General features: G+C 41.3%; 1 protein-coding gene across 5 annotated transcripts; it reads right to left on the bottom strand.

Annotated features, from left to right (window-relative positions):
• On the bottom strand, positions 1-22,884 carry HNRNPR (heterogeneous nuclear ribonucleoprotein R). 5 transcript variants are annotated; one of them, XM_085208532.1, is made up of 11 exons: positions 22,727-22,883; positions 16,586-16,751; positions 14,250-14,368; positions 13,748-13,855; positions 13,087-13,200; positions 7,766-7,942; positions 5,897-6,032; positions 3,963-4,168; positions 3,128-3,277; positions 1,480-1,601; positions 1-1,284 (listed from the first exon to the last, which is right to left on the bottom strand). In XM_085208532.1, exons 1-11 carry the CDS (start codon positions 22,799-22,801, stop codon positions 672-674), a joined length of 1,986 nt encoding a protein of 661 aa, XP_085064658.1. In that variant the 5' UTR covers positions 22,802-22,883; the 3' UTR covers positions 1-671. The 5 variants fall into 5 exon arrangements, with proteins under 5 accessions (XP_085064658.1, XP_085064657.1, XP_085064656.1 ...); XM_085208531.1 differs by having other exon boundaries at positions 16,586-16,754; positions 22,727-22,881; XM_085208530.1 differs by having other exon boundaries at positions 16,586-16,772; positions 22,727-22,847.
• Positions 22,885-24,849: the final 1,965 nt, after the last annotated feature.

Genomic DNA, 24,849 nt, shown 5'->3' with positions numbered 1-24,849 from the left:
TGTTTTGAATAGATTTTTGAGTTTTATTGAAATCTTACATGAACAAGAAATTGGAAATACAATCACATCAAGGAACAAATTGCCACGGCTTTGACGTTTTAAGCCAAACAAATTTTGTAGGGCAGATTTTCAAAAAGGTGTGAAGTTATAACAATTTAAAAACACAGTTAACCTACTTCTAGGAATGCAAAACATACAATCATGTTATTTTCAATACAAGAAAACTTAATTTGTTGTAATTTCTTAAAACTACTAAGACAAAGCACTAGCTTTTACTTTTATGTACAGCATACTCCTATGTAGTCTATCCCAAATCCAAAAAAAAAAAAACTGTCCAAAAACCAGAGGTTCTGCAAAATCATGATTGAACAGTGTGCCATTCCTGCTTTTAAACTGCTAAAATGAAGCCTAAAATGATAAAAGCATTGAAACCCCATACGGAGTTCAGGAATTCTGCAAGCCCAGTAATGTCCAAGTGCATTTATGAAAAAAAAAAAAAAAAAAGAAAACTAAGAGACTCGAGTATATACACAATAGAGTGATTCTTCAGCCCAATACAAATGGCAGCCAATCGCTACTGAAGGATGAAACATTAAGCCAATTTTGTTTTGAAGTATGTAGAGCTATAGCCAATTCTATGTTTCCAAAATTCTCGATCCCTCCTCACTTGTCTACTTCCACTGTTGCCCATAAGTATCCTGATAAAATTCCTGGTTGTCATTATTGTAACCATAGTTACCGGCATAGTCACCACCTTGCTGGAGCGGCTGCTGGGCGATGGGTTGGGAGCCCCAGTTCTGCTGGTTGTTGGTCTGACGACGCTTGGAATCAGGCTGGTTGTACCCATCTGCCTTTCTCTTGCCTCCTACGTTGCCCCCACGGTTGCCCCTGGCTCCACGAGCACCGCGTCCTCTCTGCTGCTGTGCAGGACCCCCTCTCCCACCCCTGGCTCCTCTTGGTGGTCCCATGGGTGCCCCCCTCTGTGAATAGCCAGCTCTACCTCTTGGTGGTGGTGCTCCCCGCCCCCTAGGTGGTGGAGGTGCACCTCTCCCACCCCTTCCTCCTCCTCCTCTTCCTCTTATAGCATAGCCATCATCATAGCCGTAATAGGGATCTTCATAGCCACCACGGTAGTCATGATAGTCATAACCATAATAATCATCATAATAATCTTCATAGCCATAGTAATCTGGGGGATAGCCATATCCACCTCTCCCTCCACGGCCTCTGCCTCTAATAGGAGGTGGCATGCGAGGCGGAGGGTAGTAATAATAGTCTTCATACCTATTAAGAAAAAGAAAAGCACATTAATTTATCTTGAAAAGTCTCTCAAAAGAAAGTATAAACTTCCCCTTGTTAATTACCAATATATATCACGGAGAGAAAAAAAAAAGTGAGGCAGTTTCTTCTAAACTATCCTATATTTTACAGCAGAATTTAATTTTGCAGTATTGTAGTATTTCAAGAATGAACACTCACGCAGTACTTCTGGAGGCCTGCCTGGCAGCCTGACGTTCTTTCCTTTTCTTATCCGGTGGCTTTGCTAACACTATTTCAATTTCTTCCCCTTCTATCTCTTTTCCATTCATTTCATTCATAGCCTGTACAAAAATTAGAAGAGAAACAAGGAAAACTCATTTCCAGTCAAGAGGAAACTAGAACTTTTGGGGGGGGAAAAAAAAAAAAACAGCAAGTTGTTTGGGCTGCTGCTGAGTGAATTATAGCCTTGTGCTTCTTCAAGAGAATTCTTTCAGGTTATTTGTTCAAGCCCCTCTTTGTTCAACAGTTACAATGAGGCCACATTTAAAAAAAAAATTCTCTTTGTATCATAAGGTAAAAGAATCTCAAACCATATGGAGCATTATATTTTAAAAAGTTACAGTGCTTCATCTGATTTTTATGTTCCTATACTCCCTAAAAATAGTTCAAAGAGTTCTCACTACACACACTGACATGAACACTCAGTGTACTTGCAAGCAAGCCAGAGCGCACACACAAGAGAAAGCGTTTTTATATTTGGACTTCCCAGCTATCTGAACGCACTGAAAGAGTATCTCAGAGGACAGCAAGTATTTTTATACTCAGCTGACTCTGAACAAGGAAGGACACATGCTCAAGAGGGGAAAAAAGAACAAAAACACACTGAATCTTGGCAACTTCATGAAGTAATACAGCAGTCTTCAAGTAACAGGCAATGTGTAATCTGTAATGACCAAATGCATGCACACATAGAACTTGATGTACATACACAAAGTACAATTAGGACTACATCTCCCTGTTCTCTACCTGCAATTACTGCCTTGCATTGAACCTTTCTGGGTACAAATACACGCAGTAATAAAAGGCTCCGTATGTCTGTACAGACATATCTTCAAAAACATTAACAATAATGGTTTATTTGGAAGAAGCCCTGAAAGTACAACAGACCTTGGAATGAATTAATGAGTTCCATGCAATCCGTATCATAATAACACTTTCATTAAAAGCAAACAGCACAACCATACACCGAAATAACCCACAAAACTCAAACCAATTCAGTGGCCACAAAGAGGAGTCAGGGCAGATATGGCAGTATGCTACCCTAGGTTTGAAAATGAAAGACCCTTTGAACTATGCAACCCCATAGACTACACTGCTTAAGAGACTCCAAACACTTCCTCCACCACCTTCCTGTCCCCACACCCGACTGCTTCCAAAAACTTTTTATAAATAGGGAGTAACTTCTATGAACTACCCTGCAATTTCTACACAATATTTTTGCCATTCCAAAAACTACACAGTCTTTAAATAAGGGTCTTTGAGAGACAACTGATACCTTCTGTCGTTTCCTCAGAAAAACTGTCTAGGTTGATTTTTTTTTTCCTCCTCTTCTCTAGACTCTCCTGCATTGGTCTATACCTCTTTTCCAGTCTACTTGTTAACTTGGAACAGTTTTGTTCCTTGCAAGTTTCACATCCTCCTAGCTACTGAAATCATAGGAACAAAATTATTAGTAATAAAATTTTCACAAAAGGAACCCTGTGCTCTAGAAATTGTCTTAAGATATTTATTGTTAAGAAAATTCTAAAAGCATCTTCATAGAGAACTCTTCACATCTGATTTAGATAGGCAAGAATAAACCACCCACCTTCACCGCTGCACCTCTGTCCTCAAAATGAACAAAAGCATAATCCTTTAGTTTCTTTACTCTTTCCAGCTTTCCAAATTCAGAGAAGGATTTCTCGAGAATTTCTTCTGTCACAGTAGTGGCCAAGTTTCTTACAAATAAAACTTTCACCTGATGATTAGTGAAAACAGAATTCTTTAGAAGTTAAACATGAAAGAAAAACTAACATTAACTTATGTTATTCCACTCTTCTATGCATTAAGAATTTTTTGCTAACCTTACAAATTCCACATCCATTACCAAAAAAGATTGCCTTAGAGTTACCTGCATAAAATTCCTACAACTTCTTTCCTTCCATACTTCCCCCTCCAAGACCAGAAGAATATCCAACATTGATTTTCTGCTTCTGGGATGCTACAAGTCCCAGTAAAACTTTAGTAATGGATCTCAAGGGTAGCAAAGATTTATCAGAAAAAACACAGGGATAAAAATCACAATATCATTCTCTGTGCTACATTTCACCTTCATCTCACTCTGGAAAACAGTTTTACAAGTTATCTACCCAGTATGCATCAACAGAACGGTAACAAGACAGATTGGTGTGCCAATTCAGGAGGATAAACCCGTACATTATTAATTTAAATGTGAACAAACTGAACAAGTTCTTCATGTGTTACACAGGCAACCAGTTTACAATGCTCAACCCACGCAATTTGGGATGGCTTAATACGAAAATGTCCTGTGACTTCTCTCCCCTCCCTCAAACTAGCAGCATCACTCAGCTAGACCAAGTTAACTACTGCATAAAGAAATTCCTCCCAGAACATCAGAACATCCACATTCAGTTTTTACTTACCTTTGCCATGACTTCTGGATCAGGTTCCTCTACTGGATCAGCCCATTCCACCGTCACAACATTTCCCCACACTTTTACTTTTCCACTCATCAAGCGACGTCGAGCTTGTGCTGCTGACTTGTGATCTTCATATTCCAAGAAACAGAATCCTCGATTCTTCTTTTTATCATCAGGTTGATGATATAAGATTACATCCACCAAACCCTCTGAAAAACATGTCTTTAGTATTGAGCTTTAAAAGAGAAATAAATAATCTGAAGTCTACTCTAAAATGCTTTCATTTGCTTTTGTTTAGAGGCCATGTATTACATCTGAAAGGAATGGGGCGTAGGCACAATAAAACAAAACAAAGACATCCATCTAATTTAGCCAGAAACAGATTATCTAGTTGGTGAAATTCTCCAGAACAAACTTACCTCAAAACTAGGCCCTGCAAAACATCAATGCGAACAGTTCAATGTCAGTTTTTTGTATGGTTTTACCATTTTTACATTAGCGAAAAGCAATCAGAATTAATACGCAACCTCAATTAATACCCTCCTGCCTCCAGGGGAAGCTGAGCAGAATTTTATCAACATCTCTCCAAAAAAAATAAATAGCAGAGGAGAGGCAACTAATTAATTATTCACTTTCTGTTTTCACCACTTTCCTGCAGTACTAATAAATAGCAATCCTAAAAAAAAAAAGAAGTTGTAGGTTAAAACTCTCCTACAGGACAAAAGCAGATGAAGACTTGAATTTCTCATAAAGCAGAAGTATCCTTTCAGTGATGTGCCAATTTCTTTTCCTCCTGCTTGCTGCACATTCTGGTGAACAACAATGAAGAACTAGGACAGAAAACTCTCACTACTATTTCTACAGAAGCATTCCCTCTAAAATAATTCAGTTCCCTTCTTCCTGTCACTCCTCAACAACATATTTGTTTGAGACTCCCACAAAAGCTTCTCAGGTGTGAAAATTGAACTTATTGTAGTTCCACTTACAGATACAGAGCCTTCAATACTAACCTAGAATGGATGACAGAATTGGGACCTCTACTGTTTTTCTGAGTTCATTTCTGCTATTTCCATCACAACATCAATCATTTAACAAGCATTAAAGCAGATATTAGTCCTTTTTTCCTGGTGGATGAGAAGCTGGACGTGAGCCAGCAGTGTGCTTGCAGCCCGGAAGGCCAAACTGTATCCTGGGCTGCATTAAAAGAGGAGTAGCCAGCAGGGAGAGGGAGGTGATTGTCCCCCTCTGCTCGGCTCTGTGAGGCCCCATCTGCAGCGCTGCGTCCAGGCCTGGGGCCCCCAGCACAGGAAGGACGTGGAGCTCTTGGAGCGGGTCCAGAGGAGGGCACTGAGATGGACAGAGAGCTGGAGCAGCTCTGCTGTGAGGAAAGGTTGAGGGGACTGGGCTTGTTTGGCTTGGAGAAGAGAAGGTTCTGGGGAGACCTCATTGTGACCTTCAGTACTTGGATGGAGCGGATAAACAGGAGGGGAACGGCTGTTTGTGAGAGTGGATGGTGACAGGACAAGGGGGGGGATGGTTTTAAACTGAAACGGGGAGGTTTAGGTTGGATATGGGTGGAAGTTTTTCATCCAGAGGGTGGTGATGCACTGGAACAGGTTGCCCAGGGAGGCTGTGGATGCCCCATGCCTGGAGGCATTCAAGGCCAGGCTGGATGTGGCTCTGGGCAGCCTGGTCTGCTGGTTGGCAACCCTGCACATAGCAGGGGGTTGAAATTAGATGAGCATTGTGGTCCTTTTCAACCCAGGCCATGATTTTATGGCCCACCATAGAGTATATTTCATAAATGAAATCTTGGAATCCAATTTGAAAATAATTTAAATAATATCTGAAAGCATCACTCACATAACTACAGCTACAAAAGAGGACAGACGGTATTTCAAAATCAGTGTGACAGAAATCATTAAGAAGCTCTTTACCTGTGACCTTATTAAACTCTTCCAATATGTTTTCCTTCGTCTTGTTCTTTGGAATTGACCCAACAAATAACCTGTTGTTTGCCACAGAGATGCATACTCCAAGGTGCTTCCCAGGACGGATTTCATAGTTGTCACACTAAGAAAACAAGAAGCCATTTACTTGCATTATTCAGAACAAAATGGTTGAAAAGATCCCCAAAATGACAACATCAGCTGCTCCAAGTTCTACTATCCTCATACAGAGCATACTGAATTTGCAATGCAACAGTATTTCTGGAATTGCAATATTTGAGTCAGTGTCTGCTTGGACACTGAGCTGAGTTTGTTTTCCACAAAAAAAAATTTTAATCTACTGAGAAACTGATGCACAAGAATCAATGTGTAACATCCAAACTGCATGGGATAAGTTCATTCATCCCCAGTTTATCTCAAACTTAAAACCTATTTCTAGACAATGAGTGACTGCCCCCTGCTCTTGGACTCAACATCAGTCACTGCTGTTATTATCACATGCAAAGGATTATAGGCACCATGAGCTCTACTTCAGTTACTTTTTAACATCAAGCACATTTGCTGCAAGATCCTAATATGTGCCTGGTTTTTAACCTTTCCCAGTGGCATGGATTTTTTGGGCCCTCTAAATGCTAGAACTTTGTATTCCTTTGTAAGTTTTTTTTTTATTTTTTATTTTTTTTTAAAAGCTTCCCATAAAAGTTTCTTCTATTTCCTTACCACACTTGTACCCACAGTTGAATTACTCTGAACAACAACCTTAATACATCTTCAAAGGCAGGAGATTCAATCTTAAAATAAACTGAAGGTATCTTTGTTTTTAAGGAGTATTTTCAAACAGGACATAGTGGGACTGAAGTTTGAATACTGGACAGCTTCTGAAAAATTCTCATTTAATTCTGTAAAAGCTTTCAGCCATCTCACTGTGACTGAGGCACATAGCTGGTGGTGCAACAACTTCAGTAACCTTGTTCATATTCAAGACTAATACAAAACTTTGCCAATTTTTGCTTCAAATAAAACAGTGATTCATACACAACAGAAGTTTGAAAAACAGATTCAGATTAAGGCCAGAGCACTTGAACAAGAAGTTTATCTTATAAGGCTGTTTTTTTTAAACATCAACCCATTCCCACTGGCACCTGCACACCAGAAGCAGCAGAACCTCCTCATGCAGAAGAATCTTAACTTCAGAATTTCACATTTATCATCAGCGCTAAAAGAACCATGCTTTTCTATTAAGAGTTACTGCCTAAAAATTTAGCATGCCCCATTTTCCTTTCCTCTAGTAGCCTGTGGAAAATACTTCACCTAGATAGAAGTCTGGTTCCTCCAGATAATGCCAAAGTAGAACATAAGTGAGAGAAGAGAATCCAGATACAGGACATATGGAATACATTCACACAAATTTACTTAGTTGGTACAACACCCAGGGAAGAGAGGCCTGTCTCCCACCAGGGCTGTATCACTTGATACATTTCCTGTTACTTCAGCATCCTTCTCTTTCATTTCCCCCAATCACTAAAAATTTAAAGAAGGTTAAGCGGCTTCAAAACTTATGAGTTACAAGATTGAAAACACCTTTTTTCCTTCTTAAGTGGCAATAACTTAAGTCTACCATCTTCAAACACTGAAACTCAGGACTAATCAAGTAGATTATAAGAAACAGAAGCTGCAGGAGTAGATGTTATTTGTACATACTAAATCAAGTCAGGGGACATTTTTTTTTTTATAAAGAAAATAACATTTTGAGTCTGTTGATGATTGTTCAGTCAAACACTTCAAACATTTCACTAATGCACTCCCAACATGCTCACTGTTTACATTACCTCATTCAATTTGAAAACAGTTACTCACCAGTTTGACTGCTTCCTGAGCTGCATCTTTGCTACAAAAGGTAATGAAAGCATAACCTCTGTTTTGACCAGAAAGAGGATCCATCATGAGGCGAAGATCCCAAATGGGACCAGCTTTCTCAAAGAGTGGTACCAATTCATCTTCATACAAGTCTCGGGGAATCTTACCAACAAAAACCTATAAAGGAAGAGGACACTTAACCAAAGCTTTTTCAAAAATTTAAGCTTACTTTTAGTACTCCAAAGTTCTAGGAAGTGAAGCAATCTGCATCAGAAACAATCACAACAGAAACACTGTAGCCTTCACTAGCAGTAACATTATTTTATCTGCTACTACAGCCTTCGAAAACCCCAGCATTAGTACTAGACTCTGCATATACAAAACCTGGGTTTGTAATTTATATCTAAGAAGCTGTACTTTTCCACCACTGAAGAGGTAAATACTTCTTACCTGTCACAAGACCTTACAGGCTACCTAGGCAGGAACCCTGCAATATTACAGACCAAGCACTTACTCTTGCAGTACTTCCATATCATTCCCTAGTCCAATCCTGATTAGAAAGATGCAGAGATAGGAAAAAAACAACAACACAAAACACCAGAAATCCTTAGTAAGTTGCCCTAATGCACATTTTCACTATTAACATATCTTATTTCTCTTCTGTTTCTGATTACACCAACTCAATATGTCTAAGAAAACATGGAAATCTCATTTTTCTTTCTCTCACACAGCAGTGACTTTTAAACTCAGTACAGTTCACCAATGCAAGGCACACTTTAATGTCATATTGGCATATTTTGGTTTTAACTCCAACTAAGCATAGTCAGCTCTTCATCTTTCAAATTAAAAGAGCCTCTCCTGTAACACCCTGCACATCTGTTTAGCAGATAATTCCAACACTTAAAGGCATGCAGAATACCTACATAAGCACTGATAGGAACAAACCCAAGGTGCAGGGGGCTTGATAATTGATTTAAGAAATGTGGAACATAAATCATTTTAACCCAAAGGGAAGTTAGATCTTCTACACGTTTCTTTACGTTACACAAATATTCCTGAAATACAGTTTCCAGAATGTTTCTTTGAAGTAACTTAGGCTCTTTTATTCAGTGTGAATGCCAACTGGCTGTGGTTTATTTGCTACTGAGCAAACAAAGGAACAGATTTATTATCACTGATCATGAATTTAATGCCAAAACCAATGGACCTACTTTTCAGAACAGCTCAGAAATCCCTGCAGTAGCTGTATCCACTTGTGCTGCTTAAAGCATTTCATACCAAAACACACAGAGTTTTCAAAGACAAAAAATAACAGCATAATGGAGGTGCACACAAGAAGGAACTGCAGCTTGCTACTAAGACAGGGAAACCATCAGCTGAAGAACTACCTGATTTTTCTATGCTGCAGGCTTCCCTTTCCTGCTTTTCTTCCAGCATCTTTGACTAAGTCTCTTAATTCCTTTCTACAACCTTTAGACTACCATCAATTCCACAAGATTGCTACAACAGGTAATACAATCCAGAGGCTGAAATGAGCAACAGAATTAAGGACTTCATTCTAACACATTCACCCCTGACCTACATTATAGAGTGACTTCACATGCATACCAGGAAGACTAAAAGTCCCCATGGGAATAATGATGTATCTAAATGAATTTCCTTTGACCCTGTACACATGAATGCAATAACAAACGATAAGATCAACAGCAGACATGAGAAACACCAGATGAACATCTTCAAAGACTTAAATGAAACATCTACAGTAACCTTTTCTATTATTATTTTGGGTAGACCAACAAGCTTGAAAAAGATTCTGAAATAAGTTCTTTACAGAGAGAGCGGTGAGGTGCTGGAACAGCTGCCCAGAGAGGCTGTGGATGCCCCGTCCATCCCTGGAGGTGTTCAAGGCCAGGTTGGATGGGGCCCTGGGCAGCCTGGGCTGGGATTAAATGTGGAGGTTGGTGGCCCTGCATGTGGCAGGGGGTTGGAGCTTCGTGATCCTTGAGGTCCCTTGCAACCCTGGCCATTCTGTGATTCTGTGAAATACTACAGAATATAAATACTTCTTGCTTAGTATTTCAGTTCCACAAGACTACTATTACTACAAAAACTCAAACTGGCATTATTAGTGCAATAACATGGGAGAACTCATCTAAGTAGGATTCAGCTGCACTGCTGCTGCACCTCTGCTGAGATCACTTCTTCCAAGTTTTGCTTCCAGAGGGACCTGCACAAAGTGCTCAATTCTACTTCTCTTACTGTTTTTTCAAAAGATCAATTATGAAGCCTATAACTAAGAAAAATGTCAGTGTCATGAGGTAACAGGGCATTATTCGGGGCTGCAATTCACTTCTACACTCTACATGATACATCCTCCAGTTATTTCCACTACTGAGTTCTTCTATTTTCACTAACAAAGAAGTATTAGGGTTAACAGCAGCATTTCAAAAGCTTCTTCAAAACATCATCTCCATGGCACAGCACTCTCGATGCACCTTGCAGTCAATCTTCTAAATGCCAGATTTCAGTGTGAACTGATGTGGGCTGCATGACTACTTCAACTCAGCAGTAGCTACAACCTTCTTTAAAAAAAAAAATACTAAAATGAACAAAAAAACCTAGAGCAACATAATAGCCTTTGAAACCCCATAGTTCTTCAAGTATAAAAGTGTCTTTTCTTTTTGCTGAAAAAAACAAAACAAAAAAACAAAAAAAAACCAGAAACCACCAGAAACACAGCAACAAACTGTGCCTACTGTAGTGCAGCTGGTATTTTACAGATAGCAGGGAATTCTGCTCAAGTCATGCCTTAAAAAAAGTATTTATTCATTTACATCAATAATTGAAAGAAGGAAATCAAGTATTCAACAGCTGCTTCCTCATTTTTTTTCCATATATACAACAGTGGGGACAGGTCATATTCACATAGGGCTTGTTTTCTTTATTCTCTTAAAGCATGGATTACAAAGACTTCAATATTCTCAAGTTTAATAGCTGCAAGCATCCTCCATCAGACAGAAGATTAGGAGTGAAGGTATGTGTCTGCTTAACAGGTTAAAACTCAACCAAATCAGCTACTACTCCCAAATACAGATATGTTGGATGTACAATTTAGCACATCCAACAGAAACGCTGAATGCTTGTGTCTCAGTTGCATAAAAGTTTTATCATCACCTGACTAGTAATGGCTTTACAACCCAATTCTTTTCATCCCTCATCCACTTAAATCATTTTCCTTGCTGTGATGGAAATCAATGAAATATTTATAACATTTGCTTTTCTTGACTGAACGTAATTTTGAAATTACTATGTACAAATGACTACAATCTTCATGTCCTCTTATTTTGCTTAACCATTGCTTTTTAAGCTTCTGAGTTGCCAGTAAGTCAACTTAAATTCTTATTATTTATACAAAACTACTTTAAGATTACTGAAAAATCTTCCTTTTCAGCAGTGCTTGTACATACACTTTGGTAAGATAATAAACTCTAATTAGAATGGAGAAAGAGCCCCTAAGTAGCACATGTTGAGTGATGCAAGTTATCAGTGATTATCTTTCAGTGTAAGAATCCATTCCACTTTAGAAAAACCTATTTGGTGTACAAATACTTACAGAAAGATCTGATACACCTGGTGAAAAAGTTTATGCATTTTCTTGAAATCAGTAGCAGTACTTGCATATCCTTAAAAAGAAGTTTGCCATTGCTGACGTCAGTGACAACTCTGGCATCAACATCTCAGCTGGCACAAGCCACAAGAACTTGATTTATTTTATTTAAAATAACTCTCCAACATGGAAGATTCATCATCACAATCCAAAAGGATACATCTTACATCTTTACATACTCTTAAATACAGTATTAGAAGAGAGGCTTTTGCACTACCACACAAGCAGAAGTTAGGAAAAAACCATCAAGGAAGAACAGATACGCAACACCCCACACTTTGCTATGGGAAAAAAACACCACAACAACGCACTGAGTCCCCTGGGTTAAAACATGATCTGTAACATCCACCAAAACATAAGATCATGTTTTAAATCTTGATTACTATTTCTCTGAGCTTAACAGCTACTGCTGAAGGCTGAATCAAACTTCTGGATGCTTTATTAAAGTAAGATGACCAGCACCATAACAAACCAAACTGAGCAGTAATGAGGCTTGATCTGCTACTAAATGCCAGCATTGGTTCAGCTGAGGTAGGATTTTTGTAACTAGCTAGCTGGGCTTTGCTAATCCTGATTCATGGAAGAAGTATTTATGTCCTTAAGGGTGTTTCCAGAAGTCACTCATTCTAAAAGCTTCTAAAAACTAGTACAAAAACACACCCTCAGTACAATTAAACACAGCCAAAGCCAACTTTACAGCTTTCCTCTGACCTCCTATAGAGACTAATTATCACCAACAGCACAAAATACTTGAGTTTTCAATCAAGTATTTTCAGTCTGTAGGCAAAATATCGTATCATCTCACCATATGTTGACAAAAAAGATTCCTTAAACCACCTTTCTGAATAAGAAATGAAAAACATTTCAAAAATAAACAAGATATGATCCTCTCAGTGTAGTGGTTTGACTATCAGATCATGAAAGCACTGAAGATGTCTTTTGTAAAGACTGGTGACTATTAACAAATTATTCACTGTTACTGCTAGCTGATCTGACCTCTTCAAAACTTTGCATAAATGCAATACATCACAGAATCATAGATCACAGAATAGCCTGGCTTGAAAAGGACCACAATGCTCATCTAATTTCAACCCCCTGCTGTGTGCAGGGCCACCAACCAGCAGCCCAGGCTGCTCAGAGCCACATCCAGCCTGGCCTTGAATGCCTCCAGGCATGGGGCATCCACAACCTCTCCCCCAGAAGATACAGACTACACTCAACTCTTCACCTGCTTCCAATACACTGCACAGAAATCTTTGTCACTGTTTCTCAAATTCCATTTGAGTTGTGAAAAAAAACAAAGAGCCAAGCATTTTTCAGTCGTGCTTTTTTTTTTACCCGAGCTGCACAGCTGTCAGTTTTAAAGCTGCAGACCACAATCTTCAATTTGGATGATAAAGTCTAACAATTTCAATATCTACCTTCATTTTCAGTAATTTTACATAATCTTCCCATTACATCCATCTGCTTTCTTCTCCTCAGTTATGCTTTTTTCTGCAGAATACTGAAGACTAAGACTAAAGAAGACAAATACAGAAGTAAGCTTTCCTCCAAGCTTTAAACTTTCCCTCACAGTATAATTTATTTGCCAGTCTTTTAACAGGTGACTTTGCGTAAGCACACAAAATAATGGTATCAGTCTGTGCATACTAACCTCTGTTCCAATACCAGGCTGAACACCAGAATACACAGTATCTGGAGGAGGGCCTCCATATTTTCTCTGTCCTGTAGTTACATCCAAAGTGTAACCAGTCCTCTCTAGCAAAGCCTGAAAAAAAAAAAAAAAAAAAAGAAAAAGAATTGACAATAGCTATGTGAGGAGGGTAGGGGCCACAAACAACAGAATTTGTTTCTGAGGTCACTGCAGAAAACTTCTTTTTCCCTTATTTTCTGTTTGCAATATCTTATGTAGTAGCCAAGGAACTCCACAACTTCTCACTAGCTTTCTAAGTCGGTTCTGCACAACACTATTTCTTAACATATTCACCAACTCCAAGACTCAATCGTGTTGGAATGTCCAATTAGTCTCAATTTTATCAGCTTGTAAAAACTAGTGTAGGAAGACAAGATAGTTCTGAAACAAATACATATATATATTTTTAAGTTCATGCATTTTGGTAATCGTGCAATCAGGTACATCTACATTTCAAACAGGCATTCTCTCTTTTCAATCTTTTATCTTGCATACATTCCTTTAATGCCATGTGTGGATGTTCTTATCCAAGCAATACTGATGCCTCCCAAGCATTAAGCATTAAAATTACTTCAGTCTGTGTACAGGTAGTACAGAGCAGTCAGTATTTTCTACACGTTACCTTGATCTTTGCTTCATCTGGTCCCTTTGTCGATTCCTGTACTTTGCTGCCTTGTTTCTCTCTTTGCCTGTAGGTCTTCATAACTCCACATAAAAATGCACTTTTGTTCTGTAGATACAATTTATAAAATAATTAAATCTGGGGGTATGAAAAGCTCTAGGAATACACCAAATCCAAACTGTGAAGTCACTAGATAAGACAGTGTCAAGAAACAAAAGAATCCTCTTGAAAAATACAACAATTAATCGATCAAACTTCTAAGCATGGAATTTCAAGCTGTATTTTTACCTTACGTTCTCAATAGCACTCATTTTTATTATCTGGGAGTTTTAATTTTGCACTCAAATACCCACAACATTTATGGCAATTCTTAAGCAGGCCCATGATCTGGGTTTGAAACATACAGAACATGAAAAGAGTTTCTATGTTTTGGCTCTCCTGCCAGTAGTGCCAGAACACTATTTATACTTATGTGCTCACGCTTCTGGAGCTCTCACCTTACCTGTACATGCGACAGGTCACTTTCTTTAAACTGCTGTAATACAGAGAGGGCTCCTTCTTCATTAAATTCCCTAAGAGCATCAATTGCTCTTTCATCAAGATCGACATAAGCTACCAACCCTAAAAGTTAAAGATAAAGAAGTTACAGATTTCTATTAAATGTCATACAAGCTAAGATCTATGCAGTTTGCTTTTAAAGTCCATAACAGAATTATATATTTAATATAAATACATATTCCTATACAAGTATATGAAAAATATGAGTACAACAATGAAAAAAGTTAAATTAAAATGTATATACCTAAGCATTAACTGAAGTGCAAGATTACACCCCATGTGTAACAGCTTTCTAACATTCGGAAATCCAACAGAGAAGTCTGGCTCACTTCTAACAATTTGGGTTTTGTTTGACTCTTAAGTTTCACACTTCATTCTCTTGAATGGAGCTGTTCTAAAGGAAGCTGACATGTGAACATTACGTGTATCCTACTGTACATGAAAAAGGAACTTTCTAACTGAAGATCAAACACTCCCAAAGCACTACAAAATGTTATTAAGTAGAATGGTTTGTTGACTCTTTCCACCTTGCTTCAGAAAGCAAAAAGCAGTAAACTGCTCATGTCTAAAAATTTATTTAATTTCGCTTGTTTTGTTGCTCCATGCAGTTCAAGAGCCAGAATTCAAAAAGGTATTGTTTTGAGCCCTACCATGTACCCGAAAAGGCTAACGTTAATTTTACAGGTACAGACTCCCCCAAGAAACATTGGACCAGTTCTGAAGCACTTTTTCTGTCTCAGGTTTGTGGGTTTTTTTGTTTTCCCCTTTTGCAATGCACTTGCATAAGCTGTGGAGTATGAGAACTTTGGATTATTAACATCTGCACTTTTTAAACCACACAGGGAAAATCAGGACCAATAACTCCACACGCTTTGCAACAGTTTGATTTCCAGAATACAGATTATTTAACTGCTACTCGCTTTCAAAAATGCAAAGTAGTGCCAAGCCCAAGGACTACATTTCAGAAGTGATCCTGCATATTGGAAGGCACCTGTATCTTTCAAATGAGACCTCAGCAGATTAAAAATCCCAAACTTCAACTCCAAATTTAGCTCTGGTCTCAGAAGCAGAATGTTTCACTGACAAACCCCTGCACAATGTGAGCATCTGCGGTGGCTTTAAGGAAATGCAAATAACTGTTTTCAGGTTACTCATGCAATGGAATTATACTAGGTAGTTAGGTTCTGGGCTGAAAAGCTTTTAACTCCCTTGAGAACTCCTCACAACACAACCTGACTACCACACAGGTTAGACCCCACAAGTTCCTCTGCCCAGGCATTTACTCCTTCTCTCAAACCATCAAGTGTACATCATCATGACCCACAGTTAGGAAGTGCGTGTCTATGCCAATAAAAGCTTGTAAAGGCTTGATGAAAGCTCACTGTGAATGACTTTCAAAAGACATCATTCACATGACCCAGAATGTCATACTGATGAAGGGATAAAGTATTGTTTTTGAACTGCCTTCGTTTAATCAGTGGAATTTTGACTCTTTTCAACAAAAACTGTCATCTTCCCATAAGCACATAAAGCAGTTCTACTGCTTCTTATACATTTGTTCACGGAACACACTCTAGAGAGAAAAAAAAGAAGCTTCTGTCTAAGGACAAAATAATACGGGAGGATGGGATGTTACAAAAATAAAATAGAGAAACCTTGGTATATAAAGAAACCTTTCCTCTAGCAGTTGCAGAGACCACTTGCTACCAGCAAAATATTACTCAGTTTGCTAGATAGCTTAGTCCTCATTTGTTAAAAAAGCAGTTAGTATCAAACTGAACTTTTCAGTGGAGTAACAAACATGGATTAAACTGTCCGCTCAGAACTAGAGAGAACACAAAATCCACAGGCAGACTCAATTCAAATGTAGTCCCAGGCAAGACAAGCTAGTTGTTTCCCTCACTAGGTCACCTGTCCAGCCCTTGAGTGTTTAAGAACCACTGTGAGGAGTTGACAGTAGAAAAGTAAAAGCAAAATGATGATTTGGATTGAAGGAAAAAAAATGTACAGTTTAGTATGCTCAAACACATCTTTATTTGACAACTAAGAAACTAGTGCTCTGTGCCCTAAAGCAACTAAGATAACACATACAACACTAAGGACGTGTCAAATAATCAGTCAATGTCAAACCCAATTTGCCTTTAGGGAAGTCAAAGTAGCAAAACATTTAGAGCTACACAGATCAAAAACAATGAATTTTTAAACCTTAATCTATAAAAATTTGAAAATGGTATGCCCTCACTTTCATAACCAATCAGAAACAAGAAATGCATATTATACCTGTCTGAAATATTTCATCAAGTCTCTCTGCCACCTTCTGTGGGAGGCCTGCCTCTATCAGTGTCTTGTAGTGTTCTGTGTGAGTTACACTGGAAGTATCCATTGGTTCTTCCTCTTCTTTTAACTGTACCGCATTACCATTCACCTGATTAGCCATTTTATTATGCTGCTGGAAAAAATTCAGGAGCTATATTACAATAAGCCAGAAAAAACTAGTTTGTAGGACAATGCATGATTTATCTAAACTAATTTGTATACATGCTGCAAATGACCTATATCAGAAGTTTTATTTAATATCTTTTGGATGCAGCTGATCTAAGTTTCAAAAGAAAGTACAACCCTTAATACTGCAGAAAATGTACATGGAAGAGTTTACTTTTTTTTTTTCCTCCTCCTTAAGTGTACTTCATGTACATAATGATGTCTAAACTTCAGATTGTCAGCAAGTTAACTGGTTACCATAGCAGCTACAATGCACTGGGATACGATAATAACATCCTTCAAAGAAGAATCAGAAGAGCTAGTTGCTATTTTCATTTCCCATTCCTCTACTTTTAAAACAATTGGTTAAAATTCAGCGAACACATAACCCTGCAGGGTAGCTTAATGTACCAAAATGTCAATACTTGTTTGCTAATTTGCACTTTCTTGGCTTGTTGCCATGCCTTCCTTCAAACCCAACGTACTGCACAGGACTAGCCAAACACTTTCTCATAACACTAACAAAACCCATTAAGGATAGGAAGAGAAAAATTGCACTCGCGAGCACGTTAGAATTTCCAGCTGCAACTGAGCCATTTCCAGGCTCAGTTTTACTCAAATAGGAGCTCTACAAATCAAACTGCTTTTTTAAGAACTTACTGGTTTAAAAGGAAGCCATGACTGCAGCGTCTTCAGTTAAAGACTTGCTTTCAGGATTAACTGATTGCAAATACGTGCACTGAGAAATGCACAACTATCTTCTGAGACAGTTTCAGTGGGCTTTGCCCAATTCATTAAAAACCGTTTCCATTTCTCAATTAGCCAGCCAGCTGATACTTGGTACTCTCAGACACAAAGGCTGACAAAGGACAAATCAACTACCCAGCAGAGAACATCAGGATGATCAGTTTTGAGTTCAGAAACGAAATGAGCCTCAGGCTTTAAAAGAGAGGGAAGAAGTCAATGATCAGCAGTGAAATGATAACCAGACACACGCAGCATGGCAAGAGCAGTGCAATTCAGTACTGGAAAACAGATACGAAGAAGACTCAAGAACAAGTTTTGCTTTCGTTTTTAAGACTCTGAAGCCTCAAGCTATTCAGTGTGCTGAAAAAAACAAGTTTCCAAAGACAACCACACCTAAATCAATCCCATTTATACCCATCCTTTCTAGAGAACAACTTTTTGGAAGGTAGCCTATAATTTACAATCTTAAGCCAAAAAAGTTTTTCTTCTTTCACTACAACTGTCTTGACTTGAAGGGCAGTTTTAGAGATGGAACACAGCCTCATGTTACTTCTCTATCAGCTGTCACTTCTTTATGCAATCAGCAAGGAAAAGAGGTGAAGTCTTCTGTAACTACTTGGCATTTATACATACACACCTTCTGTTTCTTGACTCAGAAATCACTTTCTATTAGTTTACTCCAAAACAGAAACTTAATTACTTAAAAGCAAATGTGACTTTAGCCCAAATACAGAAGAAAAAATTGTTACCTCAGGATTACAGTAAGGCTTACCTCTCACTACAGAATTAACTGAGCACTCAAACCACTGACTGAATGTCAGGATTCCATAGGTATGGATACAAAAGTAATGGAAAATGAAAGTCAGATCCATGTCTGCTAGCTAGACTACATCTGCAGCATCTCTAACTTGAAACAGTGCAAGACAAAGGGTTTAGTTACAGTGAGAATGCTTTGAGTGTGTATATCAAAAATGCATAAGATGTTATACAGAAACAAAGATATACAAAAGATCAGTGCATTTTTTGCTTCTTTTCACCTCCTTACTGCTTTATAGAATCATTACTTACACACAACTTCTCCGTACAGAAACAAAAACCTAACAGACTAAACCAAGTCACTAATACAAAAAACTATTAGAACAATTACAAGTGCCACTGAGGTTCAGAAGGTTTATAGCAATGCTCCCCGAGCACTTTTCTTTTTTCTTCTGTGAAACCGAATTGGTTTACAAGTATCAGATTCTAATATATTTAGCACTGCTGAGCACATTCTTGGACTTGGGTGTAACTGACCGAAAAGCTGACCACTATTCCTTGTCAGACAGAAACACCTCAGCTCCAATAACTCAGACCATGCAGGATTTTCAGCCTAGCAGCACTGAGATGACCCACCTTCACCACAAGCATACAGCAGTGCTTGGAGCTAAACCTAACAGCCAGGTATCACGTTACTACACAGCACCACAGCCGACCAAAAGCTTTCCTAAGTAGGCTTTCAGACAATGCAAGTTAAGTCTCTGCATTTTAATTCATTAGCTGTACAATTCATTATTCTTTAATAACTATCAGCCTCAAAAAAAAACCCTAAAGTCAAATGCTGTTTATGTCCACCAATCATGAAAGTTGTGTTTGGCTGCTGAAATTTCAGCTATTTCCTGTCCCACAATCTTAACTAAAGACACTCTGGAAAGTTTTTAAAACAATACAGCTGTCAGAACATCCCAGTCCCAACAGCATCCACAAAAAATGTATTTTTCTTCACCCATTACAGTAACAGATGCTATTCTGGCTTTGCAAGCTTGGCCTGAAGTCTGAGATCAGATGGGCTTTACTTTCCTGAATGATCACCAACAAGAGAAACTGCATCTCTTACAGCACTGAAACCCTCACTCTGCATTCAGCACAGCTGCATGAGTGAAAGCCATTGCTGAAAAAACTCATTTAGATCTCCCTCTAGACATCTGCCAGATGCAGCCATTAAGACAACGTACTCTCCCACACACATCATTAGTAAGGAAAAAATGATTTCATTCATGTTTTTTATTCTTCTCTGAAAAAGTCTGAAAGTGTGTTAAAGAGGAGTGATATCTGTTTGCACACCACGTGTGTGTGTGGCTCAGCCTGTCACAGGCCACAAAGAAAAGCACATGCATGTGGGTAAAGCCCTCAAATACTGTGCTCCAGAGTCTCCTATACATTAACTATCTAGAAAGAGGGAGACTGGTTGAATAGCAAAGATTTTTGGTGTCGATTAGAAGCAAAGGATTATGAGTATATTAGTATGTGCTGGGATATGCATTTGTTTTTATTACATACAGAAATGGATGAATTTAAAATAGCATATAGAAAAACGTGCTTACCAAGCGAGCAGCAGTAAATACACACTGGGGGCAACTTTACACAGGCAGGGAGGGTTCCACTGGTATCTGAAATGCTGCCTATCTTCAGCACCTCCCAGCTGCAGGGCTGCGTGCAAGGGGAGGTTGTGGGGGGTGGTTTTGTTTTGAAATTCACACGGTTGTTAACAGTGCTTGTTCTGAAGGCCAGGGATACTCGGTCATAGCAGAGACACTTGTAAGCCATGCACTATCTTTCACTTGGAATTTCCGCATTCTGCATCTCAAAAGCTGGGTTTGCCAGGTGACTTGTCCCTTTTTTTTTGACAAGTAGATGGTTAAAAACTTATGGATGCTTTTCAGTTAGTCAGATATGAGCTTCTTTTTCCATTCTTAATAACTCAAATGGCTCTCAGTACTTTTCCCAGGGAAAAAAAAAACAAACAAACGACTGCAACACACATCAGAGCCTGACAGTGCATGGCATCATGAATACTGAAACTTAATGTCAGCCTTATTCTGACAGTCACTGAAACAGCCACGAGGTGACCATTCCCTCTATTTTATACCCATACTCCAACAGAGGTTGCCACCCACAAACTAAGTATAACTAATCACTAATTATAAATTCACAGTCTAGTTAACTGACAACATGCTTAATAACAGCATCAAGGAGAAGATATGGCAACTTCTGGTAGAGGGAAAACAATACTGTTAACTCCAATAGCCAACTTACATTGATCATCCATCAACACTGTTTTCAGCTTTGCTGCTATGTAACTTTTGATATCATGAAGTGAACTATTTATTTAGCTCAGGTGCACTGGAAGCACTACTAAACCTGTGCATTAAAATAGCACCCGAGTAATTTCTGATTGCTTGTGTTGCTATTTCTCCTGTTATGTTATCTGTAAGTCCCTATTATAGGAGCTAAATCAGATTAAGAATAGCACTAGCTTATTACCTTATTACTTTAAGAAACTTTTTTCAAATGAACCACAAGAAAACAAACGTAGTCCCTATGAAGTTATGAGTTACACTGCAAGAAGATTCTTATCTAAGCAGAAAGAAGTACATGCACAAGGAGGAGATAAGAACTCCCACTAAAAGACTGAATGGAGGTTTATTAAAACCTCACCTGCTCATAAGATATACTGCTACACCCCTTCATTTTTTATGTGAAAGCATTACTGCTATTCCCTTTGTACCATAGATTACTCCATCGCAGAAATTACATTTTAATAGCTTAATTATGATACATTATTTATTAGCATGAATTGTGGGAAGACTTGAAGTTATCACACCCTGAAAAACCTGCATGTATCATCCCACTTTCCAGACCAGTACCTCGGCAGCAGGCTGTAACTTTGAGAAGCCAGCATCCTCACCCTGCCAGCACTGAACTCTCAGCCTTTCCCAAACCATCACCTAACAGAATGGAGATACCTGAGAATCCCCATCATGATGCTAACCAGCCTCCCCACCAAGAGATTCACACACCTTTGTTTCAATAGAATACAGCTACATCAGTAACTCCTGTGCTTTGCTAACCTCTGTACAAAGTCTGAGCATCCTCCTTCCTGACTGCAGTTGGCCGTTTGTAGCTCATCTGCTCGGCTGGGTCATACAGAACAACGCTCACAGCACTCCAACTCAAAGCAGAGTTACAATCAAAACAAGCACTGCACTGATGAGTTTATCCTACAGGAATGTGGGTTTTGTTTTGCTTTTTGCGGGTTTTGTTTTCTGACATAAGTTCAGCAATAGCAGGAAGCTCAAACATGACACCAACAGCAATCGTACTGAGACAGGAATACAGCTTCTAGGATATGAAATTGTCAAGCAGGCTCTACCACATCGCAAACACAACAGTTTGCATAGATAAGTGAAAACAACACTAAGATACAGAACTCCAGGCGACCTTTACTTTAGAAAGATAGGTCAAAAATTCAGAGTCACACAAAATATAATCTCAAATTTAAAAACAAAACAACCCAGCTCCAGGAACATTAACATCCTTGGCAAGCAGAAAAACATCACTTCTGGGGGGATCCTCTGTGCCGCGAACGGGGTGAGGGAGATCCGAGCAACTTTCTTCACGGAGTGCTGCAGCACCGCGATGGGGCGCGTTCGGAACCCGCCGGACAACCAAGGCCCAGTAACTCGAGCCTCGTTTACAAAATAAAGGTAATAATCACGTATTTAAGAAGAACCAGACAAGTTTTGCTAAAGACCTCACGTAAAAGACCGTTCAGTGAAGCGACGTCCCAACAAAACAGCGTTCGGGAGAGCGTCTCCCTGCAGCCGCACCGCGTCGCGTTTTACAGAGCGCTGCGACAGCGACGGGCGTTCCGTGCAAGCCCTCGGCAGCCCCCCCACAACAGCCCTCCGCCGCCGGGAGGGGCCGGGAAGGAGCCACCACGGCCATCCGCGGCCCCGCGCGGTTCCCGCTCAGCCCGAGAGGAGCGGAGCATCCCGGGAGCAGCAGCAGCAGCGGGGCATCCCCCGCCCGCGCCCGCGCCGCCCTCCCCGCGCAGGGCCCGCTCCAGGTCGGCCGCCCGCCCCCGCCGGGCCGCAGATCCCGCCCCCAGGCCGCTCCCGGCCCAGCTCCCGCGCGCGGCCCTCCCGCCCCCCGCCGCCTTCCGAGCGGCCGCGCCGCGCCCTGCGACGCCCCCACCCCGCGTTCCGACGCGGCGCCAGCGCCTCGGGCCCGCCTCCGCCCGCGCCGGGCCTATCCCGAGCTCGCGGCGGCCCTCCCCGCCGCGGGGCCTACCCGGGAGCGCTCGCCCCCGGCCGCGGAGCGCCCTCACCGCGCGAGGGGACGTCCCGGCGCCCCTGACGCCTCCCAGGGACTCACCGGAGCAGGGCCTGCGCGGCGCAGCTCGGGCCCAAGCAGCGACGGCAAATGGCGCGCGCTCCTCCTTCTCCTCATGGACGGCGGTGCGACCCCGGCAACACGCGGGGTTTCCCGGAACTGTTTCCAGGGACCGCCGCTTCACCCACTCAGAACCTCCCGCTCGAGACGAGCGGTCGGCCCCACCTATAGCAAGCGGGAGGCGGAACCAGCCGTGACTCCCGGAGACCAATCGGAAGAGGGATTCGTAACCAATCGCGCTGCACCTTCAACCCGGCGCGCCGGCAGGGCCGGAGCTGGGGCTTTTAAAGGGGCAGCACCGCCCGCAGCTTCGGAACAAAGAGAGCGCGGGGAGCGTGTGGCGCCGCTCCGCCCTGAACGTGCAGCGCGAGGGCGGGCGGTGGCGGCTGGGCTCCGCCCTGGAGCTGCGGCCTGGTGGTGCCCCGGCGGGCGCTCCTGGGGGTTGAGCCGACGCCTCTTTCAACGGAGCCTTCCCGGCTCTGCCCAGCAGCGGTACTGCGGAGGGAAAGCGCTCAGGGACGCTTTTGCCTTGTAAAGGAACCGGCCCCGAGCGGGGCTGTTAGCTCTGAGGCACAGCCGGAAGGGCTCCGTGTGGGACCTCATCTGAAGGATGTTAGCAGGGGATCCTGCTGCCCAAGTGGCTGTTATTAGCTAATTAACCCGTGATTAAATAGAGTTTATCTGCTGTGCCTTGTTTGCTTGGTTTGTTCAGCAAGACCTGGACAGGCTGGAGAGCTGGGCAGTAAGAAACCGGATGAGGTTCAACAAAAGCAAGTGTAGGGTCTTACACCTAGGGAGGAATAATTGCATGCACCAGTACGGGTTGGGGGATGAGCTGCTGGAGAGGAGCTCTGCAGAGAGGGACGTGGGCGTCCTGGTGGACGACAGGTTGGCCATGAGCCAGCAGTGTGCTCTCGTGGCCAAAAAGGCCAATGGCATTCTGGGGTGCATTAAGAAGAGCGTGTCCAGCAGGTCGAGGGAGGTGATCCTCCCCCTCTACTCTGCCCTGGTAAGGCCTCATCTGGAGTACTGTGTCCAGTTCTGGGCTCCCCAGTACAAAAAAGACAGGGATCTCTTGGGAAGAGTCCAGCGGAGGGCCATAAAGATGGTGAAGGGCCTGGAGCATCTCCCCTATGGAGAAAGGCTGAGTGAACTGGGTCTGTTTAGCCTTGAGAAAAGAAGACTGAGAGGGGACCTGATCCAGGTTTATAAATATGTGAGGTGTAATGGCCATAGCGGTGAGGCCAGTCTCTTTTCAGTGGTACGTGGAGACAGGACAAGGGGAAACGGACATAAGCTGCAGCATAGGAAGTTTTGCACGAATGTGCGTAAGAACTTCTTCACGGTGAGGGTGACGGAGCACTGGAACAGGCTGCACAGGGAGGTTGTGGAGTCTCCTTCTCTGGAGATATTTAAGTCTTGCCTGGATGCCTACCTGTGTGACCTGGTGTAGGGAACCTGCTTTGGCAGGGGGTTGGACTCGATGATCTCTAGAGGTCCCTTCCAACCCCTACAATTCTGTGATTCTGTAGGAGAGCAGCTCCTCCAGGATGCACGTTTGATGTAGTGGTTGGTAGGAGAGCAGCTCATTGGCAGTGGTGGTGTTTCTTCCATTGGAGAGAGCTGTAAGAAGAGCAGCTCTGAGCAGCTCCTTCCAACAACAAAATGTCTCTCCTGAAAGCTGCACGCATGCTAAGTATGTGTTTGTGCTCCCATCATGAGCATGGATGAAGTTGTATGTATTGGCTGATGGATGTAAAAGTAACTTTGGGATCTAGAAGTTGAAGTCCATCTCAGGTGCTGGAGGTGCTCTGTCTACCACAGGTGGAATGCTGTGTTCAGCTCCAAAAAGATGAGGATCTCCTGGATGCAGTCTGGTGGAGGGTGATAAAAGATGATTAATGACCTGGAGTGTCTGTAGTATGAGGAAAGGCTGAGAGCCCTTGGAATACTCAGTCTGAGAAGAGAAGGCTGAGAGGGGACTTATTGCTGTCCATAAATATCTAAAGTGCAGGAGCCAAGTCAATGGGGACAGGCTCTTCCCAGTGTCATGAAGCAAAAGAACAAGGGGCAATGGACAGAAACTGGAACACAAGTGCTAATTC

Source organism: Meleagris gallopavo, chromosome 25 (genome assembly GCF_905368555.1).
Source record: "Meleagris gallopavo chromosome 25, MGAL_WU_HG_1.1, whole genome shotgun sequence".
In the NCBI taxonomy this organism is placed as follows: Eukaryota; Metazoa; Chordata; class Aves; order Galliformes; family Phasianidae; genus Meleagris; species Meleagris gallopavo.
This window is presented reverse-complemented; position numbering and strand designations above follow the sequence as displayed.

Excerpts from the sequence above, each read along its gene's own strand:
- HNRNPR (XM_085208530.1), bottom strand. The coding sequence starts at position 22,801 with ATGAGGAGAAGGAGGAGCGCGCGCCATTTGCCGTCGCTGCTTGGGCCC. Across the intron at positions 13,856-14,249 it reads GTGACCTGTCGCATGTACAG|AACAAAAGTGCATTTTTATG; the intron begins GTAAGGTGAGAG and ends TTGTATCTACAG. Across the intron at positions 1,285-1,479 it reads CAGGCCTCCAGAAGTACTGC|GTATGAAGACTATTATTACT; the intron begins GTGAGTGTTCAT and ends TTTTCTTAATAG.